Source organism: Oncorhynchus gorbuscha, linkage group LG20, assembly GCF_021184085.1.
Source record: "Oncorhynchus gorbuscha isolate QuinsamMale2020 ecotype Even-year linkage group LG20, OgorEven_v1.0, whole genome shotgun sequence".
Lineage (NCBI taxonomy): Eukaryota > Metazoa > Chordata > Actinopteri > Salmoniformes > Salmonidae > Oncorhynchus > Oncorhynchus gorbuscha.
The window spans coordinates 4,445,067-4,465,066 of NC_060192.1; the positions used below are offsets into that span (position 1 = coordinate 4,445,067).

Consider the following 20,000-nt stretch of genomic DNA (forward strand, 5'->3'; position numbering starts at 1 on the left):
GGGTGCAAAACCTCAGCCTCCAGTGTGATTTTGGTCTGTTGTCCTGGTCTGACCCCCACTGAGCCGTCAGACACTGTGTTAGGGAAGCAGGAGTACTGTCATGGATTTTAGGGAACTTGTCTAACATCCCAAATGATACACTGTTCCCTATATAGTGCAGTACTTTTCACCAGGGGCCATGTAGAGAATAGTGAGCCATTTAGGATGCGGCCTCCGAGACGGCTCTCTCCTCTCTAGATGGGCCAGATGAACAGGAAGTAGAGATATCTTTGTGTTTGCTGTCTTGGTGGTACATTATTGCTGTATGTTTATGGTTTGTTGCATTGTGGTTGAGGTATTTTACTTTTTTTATTGGACTGGGTTGATTGGTGCAGTGAAGTAGAAAGATACACCACGTGACGAGGTTGTGTGAACACACGTCACATACTATACACATACAGTACACATGCTGCATGGGCACACACATGTGCACGTACGCATACACACACACACACACACACACACACACACACACACACACACACACACACACACACACACACACACACACACACACACACACACACACACACACACACACACACACACACACACACACACACACACACACACACACACACACACACACACACACACACACACACACACACACACACACACACACACCCCAAATCCACCAGCAAAGACAAAGTTAGTCAGAACAACGCTGCTTTCCACTCCATTTGACTTCTGCAATGCAGCAAAATCTCCAGGGCTGGTTGAGGTTGGTCTAGACCCCAGCCTCAATGCTCCTTGTAGCATGACAGATGCATCCTCATGTCTTATCTCAGCCCTGGGACAAGAGGTTAGCACAAACACCATACATCATCCTGTCATGTGCCTATACAGGGGCCTCAACCCACACTCACCCCTCTCTATATATGAAGGCTACTACGCTCCACTCTACACTTCTTCTGTATACACACAGTGCATTCGGAAAGTATTCAAACCCCTTCACATTTTGTTACGTTACAGCCTCATTATAAAATTGCTGAAATCGTTTTTTCCCCTCATCAATCTACACACAATACCCCATAATGACAAAGCAAAAACAGTTTTTTAGAAAATGTGCAAATGTATTAAAAACAAAAAACACAAAGTTCATATTTACAGTTTTACAGTACAAAGCATAGCTACTTTAAAGAATCTCAAATATAAAATATATTTAGCTTTGTTTAACACTTTTACGGTTACTACCTGATTCCATGTGTGTTATTTCATAGTTTTGATGTCTTCACTATTATTCTAAAATGTAGAAAATAGTAAAAAATAAAGAAAAACCTTGAATGAGTAGAAGTCAACTTTTGATGCGTACTATATATGCAGTGCATTCGGGAAGTATTCAGATCCCTTGACTTTTTCCACATTTTGTTATGATAGAGCGTTACTCTAAAATGTATTAAATAATTTTTTACCCTCGTAAATCTACACACAATACCCCATAATGACAAAGTAAAAACAGGTTTTTAGAATTTTTTGGAAATGTATAAAAAAAAACCCGGAAATATCATATTTAAATAAGTATTCAGACCCTTTACTCAGTACTTTGATGAAGTACCTTTGGCATCAATTATAGCCTCGAGTCTTCTTGGGTATGATGCCACAAGCTCGGCACACCGTTATTTGGGGAGTTTCTCTCATTCTTCTCTGCAGATCCTCTCAAGCTCTGTCAGGTTGGATGGAGAGCGTCGCTGCAGAGCTATTTTCAGGTCTCTCCAGAGATGTTTGATCGAGGTTCAAGTCCGGTCTCTGGCTGGGCCACAAAAGGACATTCAGAGACTTGTCACGAAGCCACTCCTGTGTTGTCTTGGTTGTGTGCTTAGTGTCGTTGTCCTGTTGGAAGGTGAACCTTTGCCCCATCTGAGGTCCTGAGCGCTCTGGAGCAGGTTTTCATCAAGGAACTCTATGTACTTTGCTCCATTCATATTTCCTTTACTCCTGACTACTCTCCCAGTCCCTGCCACTGAAAAACATTCCAACAGCATGATGCTGTCACCACAATGCTTCACCGTAGGGATGTGGCCAGGTTTCCTCCAGAGGTGACGCTTTGCATTCAGGCCAAAGAGTTCAATCTTGGTTTCATCAGAACAGAGAATCTTGTTTATTATGGTTTTAGAGTCTTTGGGTGCCTTTTGGCAAACTCCAAGCGTGCTGTCATGTGCCGTTCACTGAGGAGTGGCTTCCGTCTGGCCACTCTACCATAAAGGCCTGATTGGTGGAGTGCTGCAGAGATGGTTGTCCTTCTGGAAGGTTCTCCCAGAGGAATTCTCAAGCTCTATCACAGTAACCATTGTGTTCTTGGTCAACTCTCTGACCAAGGCCCTTCTCCTCCGATTGCTCTGTTTGGCCGGGTGGCCAGCTCTATGAAGAGTCTTGGTGGTTCCAAACTTCTTCCATTTAAGAATAATGAAGGCCACGGTGTTCTTGGGGACCTTCAATGCTGCAGAATGATGGAGGCCACGGTGTTCTTGGGGACCTTCAATGCTGCAGAATGATGGAGGCCACGGTGTTCTTGGGGACCTTCAATGCTGCAGAATGATGGAGGCCACTGTGTTCTTGGGGACCTTCAATGCTGCAGAATGATGGAGGCCACGGTGTTCTTGGGGACCTTCAATGCTGCAGAATGATGGAGGCCACGGTGTTCTTGGGGACCTTCAATGCTGCAGAATGATGGAGGCCACGGTGTTCTTGGGGACCTTCAATGCTGCAGAATGATGGAGGCCACTGTGTTCTTGGGGACCTTCAATGCTGCAGAATGATGGAGGCCACGGTGTTCTTGGGGACCTTCAATGCTGCAGAATGATGGAGGCCACGGTGTTCTTGGGGACCTTCAATGCTGCAGAATGATGGAGGCCACGGTGTTCTTGGGGACCTTCAATGCTGCAGAATGATGGAGGCCACTGTGTTCTTGGGGACCTTCAATGCTGCAGAAATGTTTTGGTACCATTCCCCAGATCTGTGCCTCGACAGAATCCTGTCTCAGAGCTCTACGGACAACTCCTTCAACCTCAGCACGGTCAACATCCCACAGCTGGTTGGACTGGAGGATGGTACGGTGCTGGTGGAAAGCTACGGCTGGCAACAATACCCGACTCCATACTTCAGGCCGCTAACACAGCAGTACCAGCACGCCAGGTGAATATAATTTTCATTGCGTTGTATGAGGTTATTTGTTTATTATCTAAACTTGGGAGGTGAACTGATGTTATGTTAAGGTTGTGTTGTGTTGTAAATGTTTTGTCTATTTTACTGGTTTACAGCTTTGATGCTCTGGAGCCTGGTGTTGGCAAGGAGCGTTCAGACTGTCGGTACCAGGTTTCAGCTGCTGCAAAACGCTGATGTCCTTCCTCCCATAGATGGTCTGCCTGTACATTTAGTTTTTGATCCTGCTGCTCAGCCACTCTAGCCCTGATTGTATGCGTGTACTGTAACTACCTCATCTATCACCAGTATAACTGGCATCGTTATTGATATTGTTCTTGTACATACGGTATATTATTTAGTTCTTTCTCTACTGGCATTCTCTCAACCAGCTTCACCTGGAATGCTTTTCCAACAGTCTTGAAGGAGTTCCCACATATGCTGAGCACTTGTTGGCTGCTTTTCCGTCCCTCTGCGATCTAACTCATCCCAAACCAGCATGCTGTGGTAGCCATGCAGGTTAAATGTGCATTGAATTCTAAATAAATCACTGACAGTGTCACCCTCACACCATCATACATCCTCCTCCATGCTTCACGGTGGGAACCACACATACAGAGATCATCCATCCACCTACTCTGCATCTCACAAAGATATGGCGGTTGGAACCAAAAATAAAAAATGTGGACTCATCAGACCAAAGGACAGATTTTCACCAGTCTAATGTCCATTGCTCGTGTTTATTGGCCCAAGCAAGTCTCTTCGTCTTATTGGTGTCCTTTAGTAGTGGTTTCTTTGAAGCAATTCGACCATGAAGGTCTGATTCTGAGTTTCCTCTGAACAGTTGAGATGTGTCTGTTACTTGAAGTCTGTGAAGCATTTATTTGGGCTGCAATTTCTGAGGCTGGTAAGTCTAATGAACTTATCCTTTGCAGAAGAGGTAACTCTGGGTCTACCTTTCCTGTGGCGGTCCTCCTTCATAGCGCTTGATGGTTTTTTGCGACTGCACTTGAAGAACCTTTCAAAGTTCTTCAATTTTTCCGCATTAACTGACCTTCATGTCTAAAAGTTATGATGGACTGTCATTTCTCTTTGCTTATTTGAGCTGTTCTTGCCATAATATGGACTTGATTAGGCTATAACCAGCAATGCAAATGTCTTTCTGAGATACAAATAATATTAGTACACAGATCATGTAATCCTCTGGCGAAATGGAGTCTTTTGTTTAGACATGTAAGTTAGCTAGCTAGCTAAACAACGAACCATAATCCTAACCCATACAGTACTAGTAATACAAACCGATTGTCATAGCTAGCTACCATGCATGAATTTATGTAGTATGAATCTGCAGCTATAACTAACCAACACGTTTCAATATTAGCTAGCTAACATTAGGCTATATAACTACCAATGCAAATGGCCTTCTGAGAATAATATTACTACACAGATCATACACATAACTTTAGCTAGCAAGCCAGACAGCTAACGTTAGCTAGCTGGCTAACAGTAGGCTTTAACGTGCAATGAAAACAACTTTGACAAAATTAGAAACGTATAATATCTGAAAATGTACTTCGACCCTTGCCCGTACATATGGATGAATGCTTCTCCCTCTCATGGATGCCATGGTTGCCCTTATTTGGAGGATGTAATCCTGAGACAGGTGTTTTATACAACAGCCTTCTACGTTCTCTTTTCGACTCCCTCTGCATTTGCAATCAAACGCTGTTTCCACTGGGCATTCCACTGATTTCGAAACATGGTCAACTTCTTCTGTGACAACAGCACTGTTGTTTGCCATGTCTTCCTCATCACTGTCATTAGAAGACTCGACAATGTTTTTGCCTAAATCAGGGATTTCCTCATCGTCTGATTCGTTTTCAGTCAGATAGAATAAGCATGGCCCGATCGTCCTCCAGAAAGTAGTCCATCAAAACTTTTCCCCACTGATCTTTGTCAATAGGGCCTGATAAATTCAGGGCAGCAATGTTGTTGAGAGCATTAGAAACACTTTTTAAGTTCTCCATGATATCTTTGAAAAAAGCTGCAGTAGCAGCTCACGTTATAGACAGAAGCATGCTACATGGCAGACCAATCTGAACTCATCTCTCGGCATGTCCAGCCCATCCATTATCTCAGCCAATCATGGCTGGCGGGAAGGTTCCTGTCTTTATCCGTGGTGAAACCAACTAGGCTCGTAATTTCGTATTCGTATTTACAGATTGCAAACAAGTGTGTTATTAAGGCACATGAAAGTTCACATGTTCCAGAAAGCATTTCTGCCTAAAAACACATTTTGATTTAAAATGTTGTCCTGTGAAGTAGTGACGTGCGGCATACGCCTTATTTCCTGAAACGGTTCACACCATCAAGCACTTTTGGATATCAGATCGACAATTACTAACCTCGATTTTGACTTCAAATCTGACTCAGCTATTCCCTTGTTCACACTGAACCCTATTCCTTTGTTTCATGAAAATCAACCAGCACTCACCTCCGTTTTATTGGAAAACGTATAGACACGCAAGAATAAGATGGATCAGCTTCGTTTGAGAGTCTCCTATCAGAGAGACTTGAAAAGCTGCAACATTATATGCCATGCAGAAACTCCATGCAGTGGCATGATCAACCGACAGTAGCCTCGGGCAAGTCCAAAGGGAGAGAGGTGTGCCTCTTCATAAACAACAACTGGTGCACTGTTTCCAGTGTGAAGGAAATCCCTAGCTTTTTCTCACCTGATAAAGAATAAGCTGCAGACCTTTTTATCTACCAAAAGAGTTCTCATCTGTAATTATCACGGCTGCCTACATCCCTCCACAAGCCAACACCACTTTGGCAATCAACAAACTGTATGGGGCTATAAACGAATAAGAAACCGCACACCCAGGGGCAGCATTTCTGGTGGACGGAGACTTTACCGCAAGGCAGACTTAAAACCTGTCTACCTCACTTCTACCAACACGTCTCCTCCACCACTAGGGTTGCTAAAACTCTAGACCATTGTTTATTCTACATACAGAAACGCATACAGAACAAGGGATGTTAACAGTTAACCGTTAATCCATTAGCCGACAAAAAATAAATTTGCCCCGGTCATGCTTATCGGTCTATAGGTTAATTTGCATAATTTTGAGGAATTCAATTGGCACGTGTATTATTCCATTAGTTCGTCATGTATCTTATCACACGGACACAGCGTACGGAGCCTAGTTTGAGGAGCAGAATGGCCTATCACCTGTCAGACAGCACGAGAGCAGCTCCTCAAAGAGCTGGTACTGGAGTGAAACATGTTCTTATAAGCCCAGTCATTGCGCAACCAATAATTCTAAATGCAATCGCGTGTTAATTGTTTTGATGGCCACAATTCATGTGTTAAAACTGTTTTGATAGTCTCGGCTACCATTTTATTTCTCAATCTCAACTCGCAACTAAAGCACATCTCCCATTAGCCATTCCAGTCATAGGTTGCTTTCAATGGTAGCCATGATATCAATGCGTTACTCACCCCTATACAATGTGATTTTGAGGGATTAAAATGGCCCGAAAGTAGCTAAAGATGTCAGCCACCCAAGCCATAGACTGTTCACTCTTCTACCGTCCAGCAAACGGTACCGGAACATCGGTTCTCAGACTAACATGCTCCGAGACAGCTTCTACCCCACAGCTATAAGACTGCTAAATTGCCGTAACACTGCTATACACTTAATTAAATGGTTCATTAAGACTGCATTGACCCTATCTTGCATTTACCCTATGCACACTCATAAGACTATTATACACACTATATACGCAGTCACTCACACACATTACACTGACACACTTACAAAAAAAACACACACATACACAATCATACACACACACTTTAACACTCATAATATGCTGCTGCTACTCTGTTCTTTATTTTACTCTTATTATTATCTATCCTGATGCCTAGTCACTTTACCCTGCCTTCATGTACATATCTACCTCTAATACCTTATTATTATCTATCCTGATGCCTAGTCACTTTACCCTGCCTTCATGTACATATCTACCTCTAATACCTTATTATTATCTATCCTGATGTCTAGTCACTTTACCCTCCTTCATGTACATATCTACCTCTAATACCTTATTATTATCTATCCTGATGCCTAGTCACTTTACCCTGCCTTCATGTACATATCTACCTCAAATACCTTATTATTATCTATCCTGATGCCTAGTCACTTTACCCTGCCTTCATGTACATATCTACCTCTAATACCTTATTATTATCTATCCTGATGCCTAGTCACTTTACCCTGCCTTCATGTACATATCTACCTCTAATACCTTATTATTATCTATCCTGATGCCTAGTCACTTTACCCTGCCTTCATGTACATATCTACCTCTAATACCTTATTATTATCTATCCTGATGCCTAGTCACTTTACCCTGCCTTCATGTACATATCTACCTCAAATACCTTATTATTATCTATCCTGATGCCTAGTCACTTTACCCTGCCTTCATGTACATATCTACCTCAAATACCTTATTATTATCTATCCTGATGCCTAGTCACTTTACCTTCATGTACATATCTACCTCTAATACCTTATTATTATCTATCCTGATGCCTAGTCACTTTACCCTGCCTTCATGTACATATCTACCTCTAATACCTTATTATTATCTATCCTGATGCCTAGTCACTTTACCCTGCCTTCATGTACATATCTACCTCTAATACCTTATTATTATCTATCCTGATGTCTAGTCACTTTACCCTGCCTTCATGTACATATCTACCTCTAATACCTTATTATTATCTATCCTGATGCCTAGTCACTTTACCCTGCCTTCATGTACATATCTACCTCTAATACCTTATTATTATCTATCCTGATGTCTAGTCACTTTACCCTGCCTTCATGTACATATCTACCTCTAATACCTTATTATTATCTATCCTGATGTCTAGTCACTTTACCCTCCTTCATGTACATATCTACCTCTAATACCTTATTATTATCTATCCTGATGCCTAGTCTCTTTACCCTGCCTTCATGTACATATCTACCTCTAATACCTTATTATTATCTATCCTGATGCCTAGTCACTTTACCCTGCCTTCATGTACATATCTACCTCATTATTATCTATCCTGATGCCTAGTCACTTTACCCTGCCTTCATGTACATATCTACCTCATTATTATCTATCCTGATGCCTAGTCACTTTACCCTGCCTTCATGTACATATCTACCTCAAATACCTTATTATTATCTATCCTGATGTCTAGTCACTTTACCCTGCCTTCATGTACATATCTACCTCTAATACCTTATTATTATCTATCCTGATGCCTAGTCTCTTTACCCTGCCTTCATGTACATATCTACCTCAAATACCTTAGTATTATCTATCCTGATGCCTAGTCACTTTACCCTGCCTTCATGTACATATCTACCTCAAATACCTTAGTATTATCTATCCTGATGTCTAGTCACTTTACCCTGCCTTCATTGTACATATCTACCTCAAACATGTTGTACAGCATCTCTGCACATTGATCTGGTTCTGGTACTCCCTTTATGTAGCTTCATTCTTGTGTATTTTATTCCTCCTGTGTTACTATTTTCCTTTTTGTGTTCTTTTTTTAAAACTCTGCATCCTTGGGAAGGGCTCCAAAACCATTTCACAGAAAAGTCTACACCCGTTGTATTCGGCGCATGTGACATATAAAATGTGATTACATCTTTGATTTAATGGTGAAGCAGGATGGAACACACATGCTCAGACAGAATACACAAACGCTAGACCAGTCTAGAGACGGAACACAGAAACTAGATGGAATGTACCGTATTGGACTAGATGGATCGGACCTAACCGGAACTCGTAGACCTCCAAACAGACCACATGGGTGTCTCAGACCCATTCCAGTCAGGGAGTGTATGGAATGGTTCCATTTTTATTTAGCCCCTTCTCTCTGTCCCTTGTTTCCGCCTTTTACGTTTGTTTCCTGCCAGTGGCGTCACAGACAGATCTCCTGATAATGTTGAGGGAGAGTTATAGCTAGTACACTGAAGTCCTCAAGGCTTCCTCACTAAATCGACAGGCACAAACAGTCCACTCTGCAGAGAACCTGACTTTAGAGACTGACACTGAGATGGGACATTAAACCTGAACACTGCTGGACCAGAAATTAAACAAATGTATCTCTCTCCACAGAAAGATGAGCTGTGACCAGATGTAAAGACAGCGTGGATGGTGATCTCTCCGACTGGAACTCAGCTGTCTTCACCTCTCAACCGTGTGCCTGCTCCCATCCCACTGCCATAGAGATCTGCTCTCCCTCACACCAGCAGCAGCAGCTAGCTATCCTAGCCAACGCTAGTATCATTTGAACCATCTCCCAACTTACTGTGGTTGGCTGCAGCTGAGTTTCCCCGTTGTAACAGAAGAAAGTAAGCTAACGCAAGTTACTTTCTAATTGTCTCTCACACTTAGGTCAGCTTTTGTTGGCAGTTCTTTTTGCCAGTGAACATTGGTTCCCAACTGACCTAGCTGGTTCGCTAAAGGGCAAATAAAGACAGGTAGATAGAATCAGAGTCAGCAAGATGGACGAGTCGTACAACAACAGGACGTCACTGGTGAAGGGCGCCAAGGACATTGCCAAGGAGGCCAAACGCCATGCCGCTAAGAAGGTCAGCAAGGTCGTCAACCGCGCCGCGGACGAGTACTCCTCCCAACGCAACTACAGCCAGTTCCAGAATGAGGACGACGACGATGATGACGGACGCCACGCCTACACGCAGCCCGATGGCAACGACCACTTCCCCGGTGGTCTTGCCGCCAAAGACGAAGACGAGGAAGACTACGCCAGTGACGCCACGGAGGGTCACGATGATGAAGATGAGATCTATGAGGGGGAGTATCAGGGGGTGCCTGCTGACGGGAAGCCTAGAGTCGGTCATGATTCCCTGGGTCAACTCGTCTCAGACAGCATGAGGGACCGTAAGGACCTGGAGCAGGAACGGCAGGCGGACGAGGAGGAGCTGGCCCAGCAGTATGAGCTGATCATGCAGGAGTGTGGCCACGGCAGGTTTCAGTGGCAGATGTTCTTCGTGCTGGGCATGGCGCTGATGTCTGACGGAGTGGAGGTGTTTGTGGTGGGGTTCGTCCTGCCCAGCGCCGAGCTGGACATGTGTGTCCCCAACTCTGGAGCAGGGTGGCTAGGTAAGGTGTGTGTGTGTGTGTGTGTGTGTGTGTGTGTGTGTGTGTGTGTGTGTGTGTGTGTGTGTGTGTGTGTGTGTGTGTGTGTGTGTGTGTGTGTGTGTGTGTGTGTGTTGATAGAAACTAGTGATTGGGGGAAATAACGATACAGTTATATATCGGGAAAGTATTTTTGATGATATATTGTATCGTGTCATTTTGACAATAGAGCAATAGTTAGTTGGCTAGTCGGCTGTACCTGTACCAAAACTCCAGAATTGTCCTTTGATAGCATGTTCTCCATGTTCTTTTTCAAAAGGGAGACAATTTGATTTCATCACTTTTATTTCCATGATTGATCAAAACTCGTTTTCTCATGGCTCTCTCTTCTCCCTCTGCAGCAGACATACAGTGCATCCAGAATGTTTTCAGACACCTCGACTTTTTCTACATTTTGTTACACTACAGCCTTATTCTAAAATGGATTGAATATATATTTTCTCTCATCAAATTACACACAATACCCATAATGACAAAGCAAAAACAAGCTTGGCACACCTGTATTTGGGGAGTTTCTCCCATTCTTCTCTGCAGAGCGTTGCTGCACAGCTATTTTCAGGTCTCTCTAGAGATGTTCGATCAGGTTCGATCAAGTCCGGGCTCTGTCTGGGCCACTCAAGGACATTCAGAGGCTGGTCCCAAGGCATCTTCTGTGCTGTTTTGGCTGTGTGGTTAGGGTCGTTGTCCTGTTGGAAGGTGAACCATTGTCCCAGTCTGAGGTCGTGAGCGCTCTGGAGCAGGTTTTCATCAAGGATCTCTGTCCTTTGCTCTGTTCATCTTTCCCTTGATCCTGACTAGTCTCCCAGTCCCTGCCGCTGAAAAACATCCCCTCAGCATGTTGTTGCCACCACCACGCTTCACCATAGGGATGGTGCCAGGTTTCTTCCAGATTTGACACTTGGCATTCAGGCCAAAGAGTTCAACCTTGGTTTCATCAGACCAGAGAATCTTGTTTCTCATGGTCTGAGAGGTTTTTAAGTGCCTTTTGGCAAACTCCAAGCTGGCTATCATGTACCTTTCACTGAGGAGTGTCTTCCGTGTGGCCACTCTACCATAAAGGCCTGATTGGTGGAGTGCTCCAGAGATGGATGTCCTTCTGGAAGGTTCTCCCATCTCCACAGAGGAACTCTGGAGTTCTGTCAGAGTGACCATTGGGTTCTTGGTCACTTCCCTGATCAAGGCCAATGTCCCCGATTGCTTAGTTTGGCCGGGCGGCCAGCTCAAGGAAGAGTCTTGGTGGTTCCAAACTTCTTCCATTTAAGAATGATGGGACCTCCAGATCGGTGCCTCGACTCAATCCTGTCTCGGAGCTCTACGGACAATTCCTTCGACCTCATGGCTTGGTTTTTGCTCTAACACCTTATATAGACAGTTATGTGCCTTTCCAAATCATGTCCAATCAATAGAATTTACCATAGGTGGACTCCAAACAAGTTGTAGAAACATCTCAAGGATGATCAATGGGAACAGGATACACCTGAGCTTAATATCGTGTTTCGTAGCAAAGGGTCTGAATAAGGTATTTCTGTTTTTTAAGTTGAAAAAAATCTGAAAACCTGTTTTCGCTTTGTCATTATGGCGTATTGTGTGAAGATTTATGATTTAAAAAATGTATTTTATCAATTTTAGAATAAGGTGGTAACATAACAACGCGGAAAAAGTCAAGGGGTCTGAATACTTTCCAAATGCACTGTGTGGTGAGCAATATGTTTGGAATATCAAATCACAATTAAATCACAGTATCGAATAAAAATACATATAGAATCGTAATAATCGTGAGAATCGCAATACATATCGTATCGGCCTAAGTATCGTGATAATATCATATCGTGAGGTACCTGGCAATTCCCAGCCCTAGTAGAAACAGGGGCAGTGAGGACATTGGATGCCATTTACAACTGTATTCTCATTGCGTTCGAGCATGTGGAGTTATCATGCCACCTACGGAACTCCGTTTTGATCTTTGTGTGTCAAATGACTGCAGTCTCTACTGGTCATTGTTTTCAGGCTGGATCTATTGGTGCTAGTTAGGTACCAAGCTAAAGCTAGCTACCCAAGAAGTTGCGGTGGAACAAATAATGCCATTGCGGTATTGAAAACACATCGTTCGTTGCCAGTGTGTGCTTGTTTGCAGACTTTTTTGTACAGCTTTGACAGTGCTACTGATAGTGTTGGCGCTTGGCTTGCACGTGCAAATTCATCACACACAACATTCTAATAGAATAGTGTTATTTGACGTGTCAAATTAAACGCTTATTTCACACTTCAAATAGTGTTATTTCACACTTCAAATAGTGTTATTTCACACTTCAAATAGTGTTATTTGACATGTAAAATAGTGCTTTTTGACGTGTATCTTTTTGGACACGTAAAGACCAAAACTTCTTGTCACTTCTTGTTTTTATAAGAAATATTAATGTGTTGGAAATTCCAAATGGTTTGCATCTTCAACTTACACACAGCTCTGACACACACGCTTACCCCACCAGACATGCCACCAGGGGTCTTTTCACAGTCCCCAGGTCCAGAACAAATTCAAGGAAACGTACAGTATTATACAGAGCCATGAGTGCCTGGAACTCCCTTCCCTCTTTTATAGCGCATGTAAACGGCAAACCTGGTTCCAAAAACACCTCACGGTGCAACGCCTCTCCCCCATGTGACCTACTTGTTGTGTGTATGTACTGACATGTATGTGTAACTGATAGATGCACACACACACACACACACACACACACACACACACACACACACACACACACACACACACACACACACACACACACACACACACACACACACACACACACACACACACACACACACACACACACACACACACACACACACACACACACACACACACACACACACACACACACACACTCACTCTACATGTTAATGTTTTTAAATGTATGTCGATTATAAATATTTTATCTGCCATGGATGTGTTACGCATTTTACGTTTGTAAGATAGCATTAACTTTAGACTATTTGCTTCATTACGAAAGTAATATTGAATTGTGTTTGGTTGACAACTCAACCAAATATCAACATTTAAAGTAGATGAATCTACTGCATGGATAGTTCCATCTGAGCCACTGGCTTAATCCCATATTTTTACTCGTATTTTTGGTTGAGTTGGAGACGTGAATCCAACATATCGTTTGTTAACATGTCGACAAGTTAATAGGCTATTTATTGTATTTCAAATGGGATATTGAAATGTGTTTGGTTGTCAAACCAACCAAATATCAACATTTGAAGGAGATGGATCTTCTGATTGGCTAGTTTATTTCCAGTTTGTCAACAAATGAATAATTGATAAGTTGGATTCATGTCTCCATCTGAACAAAACATCTAAGTTAAAGAACAGGAGTAAATCAAATCAAATCAAATTCATTTGATTTAGTCGTAGGGCGGCAGGTAGCCTAGCGGTTAAGAGCGTTGGGCCAGTAACTGAAAGATTGTTGCTTCAAATCCTAGAGCCGACTAAATGAAATATCTATCAATGTACCTTTGAGTAAGGCACTTAATTATAATTACTCCTGTAAGTTGCTCTGGATATGAGTGTCTGCTACATGTAGTCAGTCCTGTTCTGTAACTTAGATTTTGGATGGAGATGGGAAACCAACATAATCATTTTCAATTTGTAGACAAACTCGAATTAAAGTCTGAGATCCCCAAGGACTGGAAAGCTGCCGCAGTCATCCCCCTCTTCAAAGGGGGTGACACCCTGGACCCAAACTGTTACAGACCTATATCCATCCTGCCCTGCCTATCTAAGGTCTTCGAAAGCCAAGTCAACAAACAGGTGACTGACCATCTCGAATCCCACCGTACCTTCTCCGCTATGCAATCTGGTTTCCGAGCCGGTCACGGGTGCACCTCAGCCACACTCAAGGTACTAAACGACATCATAACCGCCATCGATAAAAGACAGTACTGTGCAGCCGTCTTCATCGACCTTGCCAAGGCTTTCGACTCTGTCAATCACCATATTCTTATCGACAGACTCAGTAGCCTCGGTTTTTCGGATGACTGCCTTGCCTGGTTCACCAATTACTTTGCAGACAGAGTTCAGTGTGTCAAATCGGAGGGCATGTTGTCCGGTCCTCTGGCAGGCTCTATGGGGGTGCCACAGGGTTCAATTCTCGGGCCGACTCTTATCTCTGTATATATTACATTTTACATTTACATTTAAGTCATTTAGCAGACGCTCTTATCCAGAGCGACTTACAAATTGGTGCATTCACCTTATGACATCCAGTGGAACAGCCACTTTACAATAGTGCATCTAAATATTTTAAGGGGGGGGGGTGAGAAGGATTACTTTATCCTATCCTAGGTATTCCTTAAAGAGGTGGGGTTTCAGGTGTCTCCGGAAGGTGGTGATTGACTCCGCTGTCCTGGCGTCGTGAGGGAGTTTGTTCCACCATTGGGGAGCCAGAGCAGCGAACAGTTTTGACTGGGCTGAGCGGGAACTGTACTTCCTCAGTGGTAGGGAGGCGAGCAGGCCAGAGGTGGATGAACACAGTGCCCTTATTTGGGTGTAGGGCCTGATCAGAGCCTGGAGGTACTGAGGTGCCGTTCCCCTCACAGCTCCGTAGGCAAGCACCATGGTCTTGTAGCGGATGCGAGCTTCAACTGGAAGCCAGTGGAGAGAGCGGAGGAGCGGGGTGACGTGAGAGAACTTGGGAAGGTTGAACACTAGACGGGCTGCGGTGTTCTGGATGAGTTGTAGGGGTTTAATATATCAATGATGTTGCTCTTGCTGTGGGCGATTCCCTGATCCACCTCTACGCAAACGACACCATTGTATACACTTTCGGCCCGTCATTGGACACTGTGCTATCTAACCTCCAATCGAGCTTCAATGCCATACAACACTCCTTCCGTGGCCTCCAACTGCTCTTAAACGCTAGTAAAACCAAATGCATGCTTTTCAACCGATCGCTGCCTGCACCCGCATGCCCGACTAGCATCACCACACTGGATGGTTCCGACCTTGAATATGTGGACACCTATAAGTACCTAGGTGTCTGGCTAGACTGCAAACTCTCCTTCCAGACCCATATCAAACATCTCCAATCGAAAATCAAATCAAGAATCGGCTTTCTATTCCGCAACAAAGCCTCCTTCACTCACGCTGCCAAGCTTACCCTAGTAAAACTGACTATCCTACCGATCCTCGACTTCGTCGACGTCATCTACAAAATTGCTTCCAACACTCTACTCAGCAAACTGGATGCAGTTTATCACAGTGCCATCCGTTTTGTCACTAAAGCACCTTATACTACCCACCACTGCGACTTGTATGCTCTAGTCGGCTGGCCCTCACTACATATTCGTCGCCAGACCCACTGGCTTCAGGTCATCTACAAGGCCATGCTAGGCAAAGCTCCGCCTTATCTCAGCTCACTGGTCACGATGGCAACACCCATCCGTAGGTGTATCTCATTGATCATCCCTAAAGCCAACACCTCATTCGGCCGCCTATCGTTCCAGTACTCTGCTGCCTGTGACTGGAACGAATTGCAAAAATCGCTGAAGTTGGAGACTTTTATCTCCCTCACCAACTTCAAACATCAGCTAGCTGAGCAGCTAACCGATCGCTGCAGCTGTACATAATCTATTGGTAAATAGCACACCCATTTTCACCTAACTCATCCCCACAGTTTTTATTTATTTACTTTTCTGCTCTTTTGCACACCAATATCTCTACCTGTACATGATCATCTGATCATTTATCACTCCAGTGTCAATCTGCAATATTGTAATTATTCGCCTACCTCCTCATGCCTTTTGCACACATTGTATATAGACTCCACTTTTTTTCTCTGTGTTATTGACTTGTTAATTGTTTACTCCATGTGTAACTCTGTGTTGTCTGTTCACACTGCTATGCTTTATCTTGGCCAGGTCGCAGTTGCAAATGAGAACCTGTTCTCAACTGGCCTACCTGGTTAAATAAAGGTGAAATAAAAAAATAAAATAAAAAAGTTAGACACTAAATATCATACAATATCATACAATTTTAAACCAACCAGACCTTGACCTCCAACAACAACACATACAACCTCACATAATTCTGCCCCCAAAACAATGTCAATTTCTCTCAACCAGTGGCAGAAGGGCTTTTTACGTGAGTGTTGATGCTGTCCTGTGATAAGCAGTGCCCACTTTGTCGTATCACAGATCTGGGGAAGGGTACCAAAAACATTCTCTAGCATTGAAGGTCCCCAGGACCAAAGTGGCCTCCATCATTCTTAAATGGAAGAAGTTTGGAACCACCAAGACTCTTCATAGAGCTGGCCGCCCAGCCAAACTGAACAATCGGGGGAGAAGGGCCTTGGTCAGGGAGATGACCAAGAACTTGATGGTCACTCTGACAGAGCTCCAGAGTTCCTCTGTGGAGATGGGAGAACCTTCCAGAAGTACAACCCTCTCTGTAGCACTCCACCAATCAGGCCTTTATGGTAGAGTGGCCAGAGAGGTCCTTGATGAAAACCTGCTCCAGAGCACTCAGCACACAGCCAAGACAACACAGGAGTGGCTTCCGGACTTGAACCCGATCGAACATCTCTGAAGAGACTTGAAAATAGCTGTGCAGAGACGCTCCCCATCAAATCTGACAGAGCTTGAGAGGGCCTGCAGAGAAGAATGGGAGAAACTCTTCAAATACATGTGTGCCAAGCTTGTAGGGTCATACCCAAGAGGACTCAAGGCTGTAATCGCTGCCAAAGGTGCTTCAACAAAGTACTGAGTAAAGTGTCTGAATATTTATGTAAATGTTATATTTCAGTTTCTAAACTTATTTTTGCTTTATCATAATGGGGTATTCTGTGTAGATTGATCTGGATTTGTTCCCCAAACCATTTTAGAATAAGGCTGTAACATAACAAAATTTGGAAAAAGTCATGGGGTCTGAATACTTTCTGAATGCACTGTAAATCATGTAGCAGATACATGATATGGTAGAAAGAGTATGTGGCCTTTTCTGTAGCCTACAGGCTGGAGATAAAATGTATGACAATGTAATGAGATGGACACTTTTTACATCATGCCGGTTTCTCTGATCAAATAGCCTCACCTAAGACACGTTTTACATCATGCAGGTTTCTCTGATCAAATAGCCTCACCTAAGACACGTTTTACATCATGCAGGTTTCTCTGATCAAATAGCCTCACCTAAGACACGTTTTACATCATGCAGGTTTCTCTGATCAAATAGCCTCACCTAAGACACGTTTTACATCATGCAGGTTTCTCTGATCAAATAGCCTCACCTAAGACACGTTTTACATCATGCAGGTTTCTCTGATCAAATAGCCTCACCTAAGACACTTTTTACATCATGCAGGTTTCTCTGATCAAATAGCCTCACCTAAGACACGTTTTACATCATGCAGGTTTCTCTGATCAAATAGCCTCACCTAAGACACGTTTTACATCATGCAGGTTTCTCTGATCAAATAGCCTCACCTAAGACACGTTTTACATCAAATAGCTTAACCTAAATAAAATAACATGTGTTTTCACGATAACAAACAACATATCTTGAAAACAGGACAGGTCAAAGTAAAATGAATAATCACAACTGTTGGAGTGTCACCCCTTGTCATTGATCATTGGTTTTCTAGTTTGAATCTGTGCATTTTTAACAAGCTGATAATATCGAAAAAGAAAATACTTTTGCATTTTCCGCTGTGTAAACACTTTGCAAATAGGCTCACAATAACTCCTGATGAAGTTGGGTAGCTGATATTCAGAGCTTCAATAGTCAAATTGGTAAGTCAGGACTAACAAAGCATTTGCAACAGCCTGTTTTACAAATGGTGGGCCTACCACATGGTTGGGTATTACTCAAATTCCATTGTGGGCCAACATGGTCCGGTCCAGACTAAATCTGAAACAATCATAGACGTCTATTTTTGGTTCAGATTTGGTTCATTCTGGACAGCCTTGATTTGGCCCAAAAAACAAGTATTTTCAATTTTGATTCAGAACCAAAAAACAAGTGTGATTTCAACATCCGGAAAATTCATATGTTCAATTTTTCTTTCCGAACTGAAAATGAACCTGATTTCAACGTCCACAAAGTACGTATTTTCAGCGTTTGAAAAATATGCCTTTTCACCTTTAATTCAGAACCTAAATTGAACCTAACTTCAACGTCTTTTCAGTGTTTTAGACGTCTTTCTAACATCATCTTTCTTAATGTCACGTTCTGACCTTTATTTCCTTTGTTTTGTCTTCATTTAGTATGGTCAGGGCGTGAGTTGGGGTGGGCAGTCTGTTTGTGTTTCTGTTTTTTCTATTTCTATGTCTGGCCTGATATGGTTCTCAATCAGAGGCAGCTGTTTATTGTTGTCCTTGATTGAGAACCATATTTAAGTAGCCTGGGTTTCACTGTTGGTTTGTGGGTTTTTGTTTCCGTGTGTGTGTTTGTCGCCACACGGTACTGTTTCGGTTTGGTTATTTCATGTATTCGTTTTTTGTATTTCAAAGTGTTCAGTGCTTTTCTTATTAAAATCGTCATGAACACCTACCACGCCGCATCTTGGTCCGATCTTTACTCCTCATCAGACGAAGAGGGGGAAATCTGCCGTTACACTTAATGGGACTTTTCTAGTTTAGCAGGGGAGCAGTTTTTGGTCTCACCTTGGGCTGAAGAATGGCAAGGACCGGCTATGGGCCTATTTGTCTATTTTCTTTAATGAATCATGGGTTGAATTGAGACAATAGCTGTTGATGACTTTGCAAATGCTACATGGTCTTAAATAGCATCATTGATGATATTGAGTGATAAAGTATGGTCACATTTTATTTGCTCTGTTAAACCTACCTTTGGAATGACTTCCATAGCAACAGTAAATATATTTAGTGGAGTTCTCTCAACATTTATTCTCATGATTGCACATTGTCACAGACAAGTATCGTAGCTAAGCATCATAGCTAAGCTAAACATTGCTCTGTATAGATCAATTTAGCGGTGAAGATCTGGGGATACTTTAAAGGTACAAATTCAACGTATTTTATCCAAGGTCTGTCTATGTTAAAATGTGGTTACCATGATGACATAATCCCGTGGTTGAAATTCCACTCTCAGAACAGCAGTTGATCATTTTTTCAAATCCAAGGTATTTTCCACTTAGATTTCACATCACAATACATTGACAAAAATGCAAGCAGTTTGTGCTGAGATACAGAGGAACTGATGCCTTAACCAGTCCTCTTACAGACCAAACCCTTTAGAGGTAGAGGTGTGTGTGTGTGTGTGTAGAGGCCTTGTGGCCCTGAAATAGCCCTCTGGTACAGTGTTGATCTTATAGCTCAGCCTCATCATGGCTCTATATGAAGGTCATCCACACTGTTAGTGGAGAAGGGCTCCTAATTGACTGTCTGGTTAGGGGAGAGAGAGAGAGATGGGGGTCGGAAGAGAGAGAGAGAGAAGTCAGAGACGGAGACAGTCAGAGAGAGAGAGAGAGAGAAAGACAGACAGTCAGAGAGAGAGAGAGAGAAAGACAGACAGTCAGAGAGAGAGAGAGAGAGAGAGATTGACAGACAGTCAGAGA

General features: G+C 43.1%; 1 protein-coding gene across 1 annotated transcript in view; it reads left to right on the top strand.

The window, feature by feature from the left end:
- LOC124006658 (synaptic vesicle glycoprotein 2C-like) overlaps positions 1 to 20,000 on the top strand; it is an 82,588-nt gene that overhangs the window by 6,946 nt on the left and 55,642 nt on the right. The window contains exon 2 of the mRNA XM_046316706.1: positions 9,379 to 10,386. Within this exon, the coding sequence (XP_046172662.1) occupies positions 9,768 to 10,386 (619 nt within the window). The 5' untranslated portion in view covers positions 9,379 to 9,767. The remainder of the gene's footprint in view (positions 1 to 9,378; positions 10,387 to 20,000) is intronic.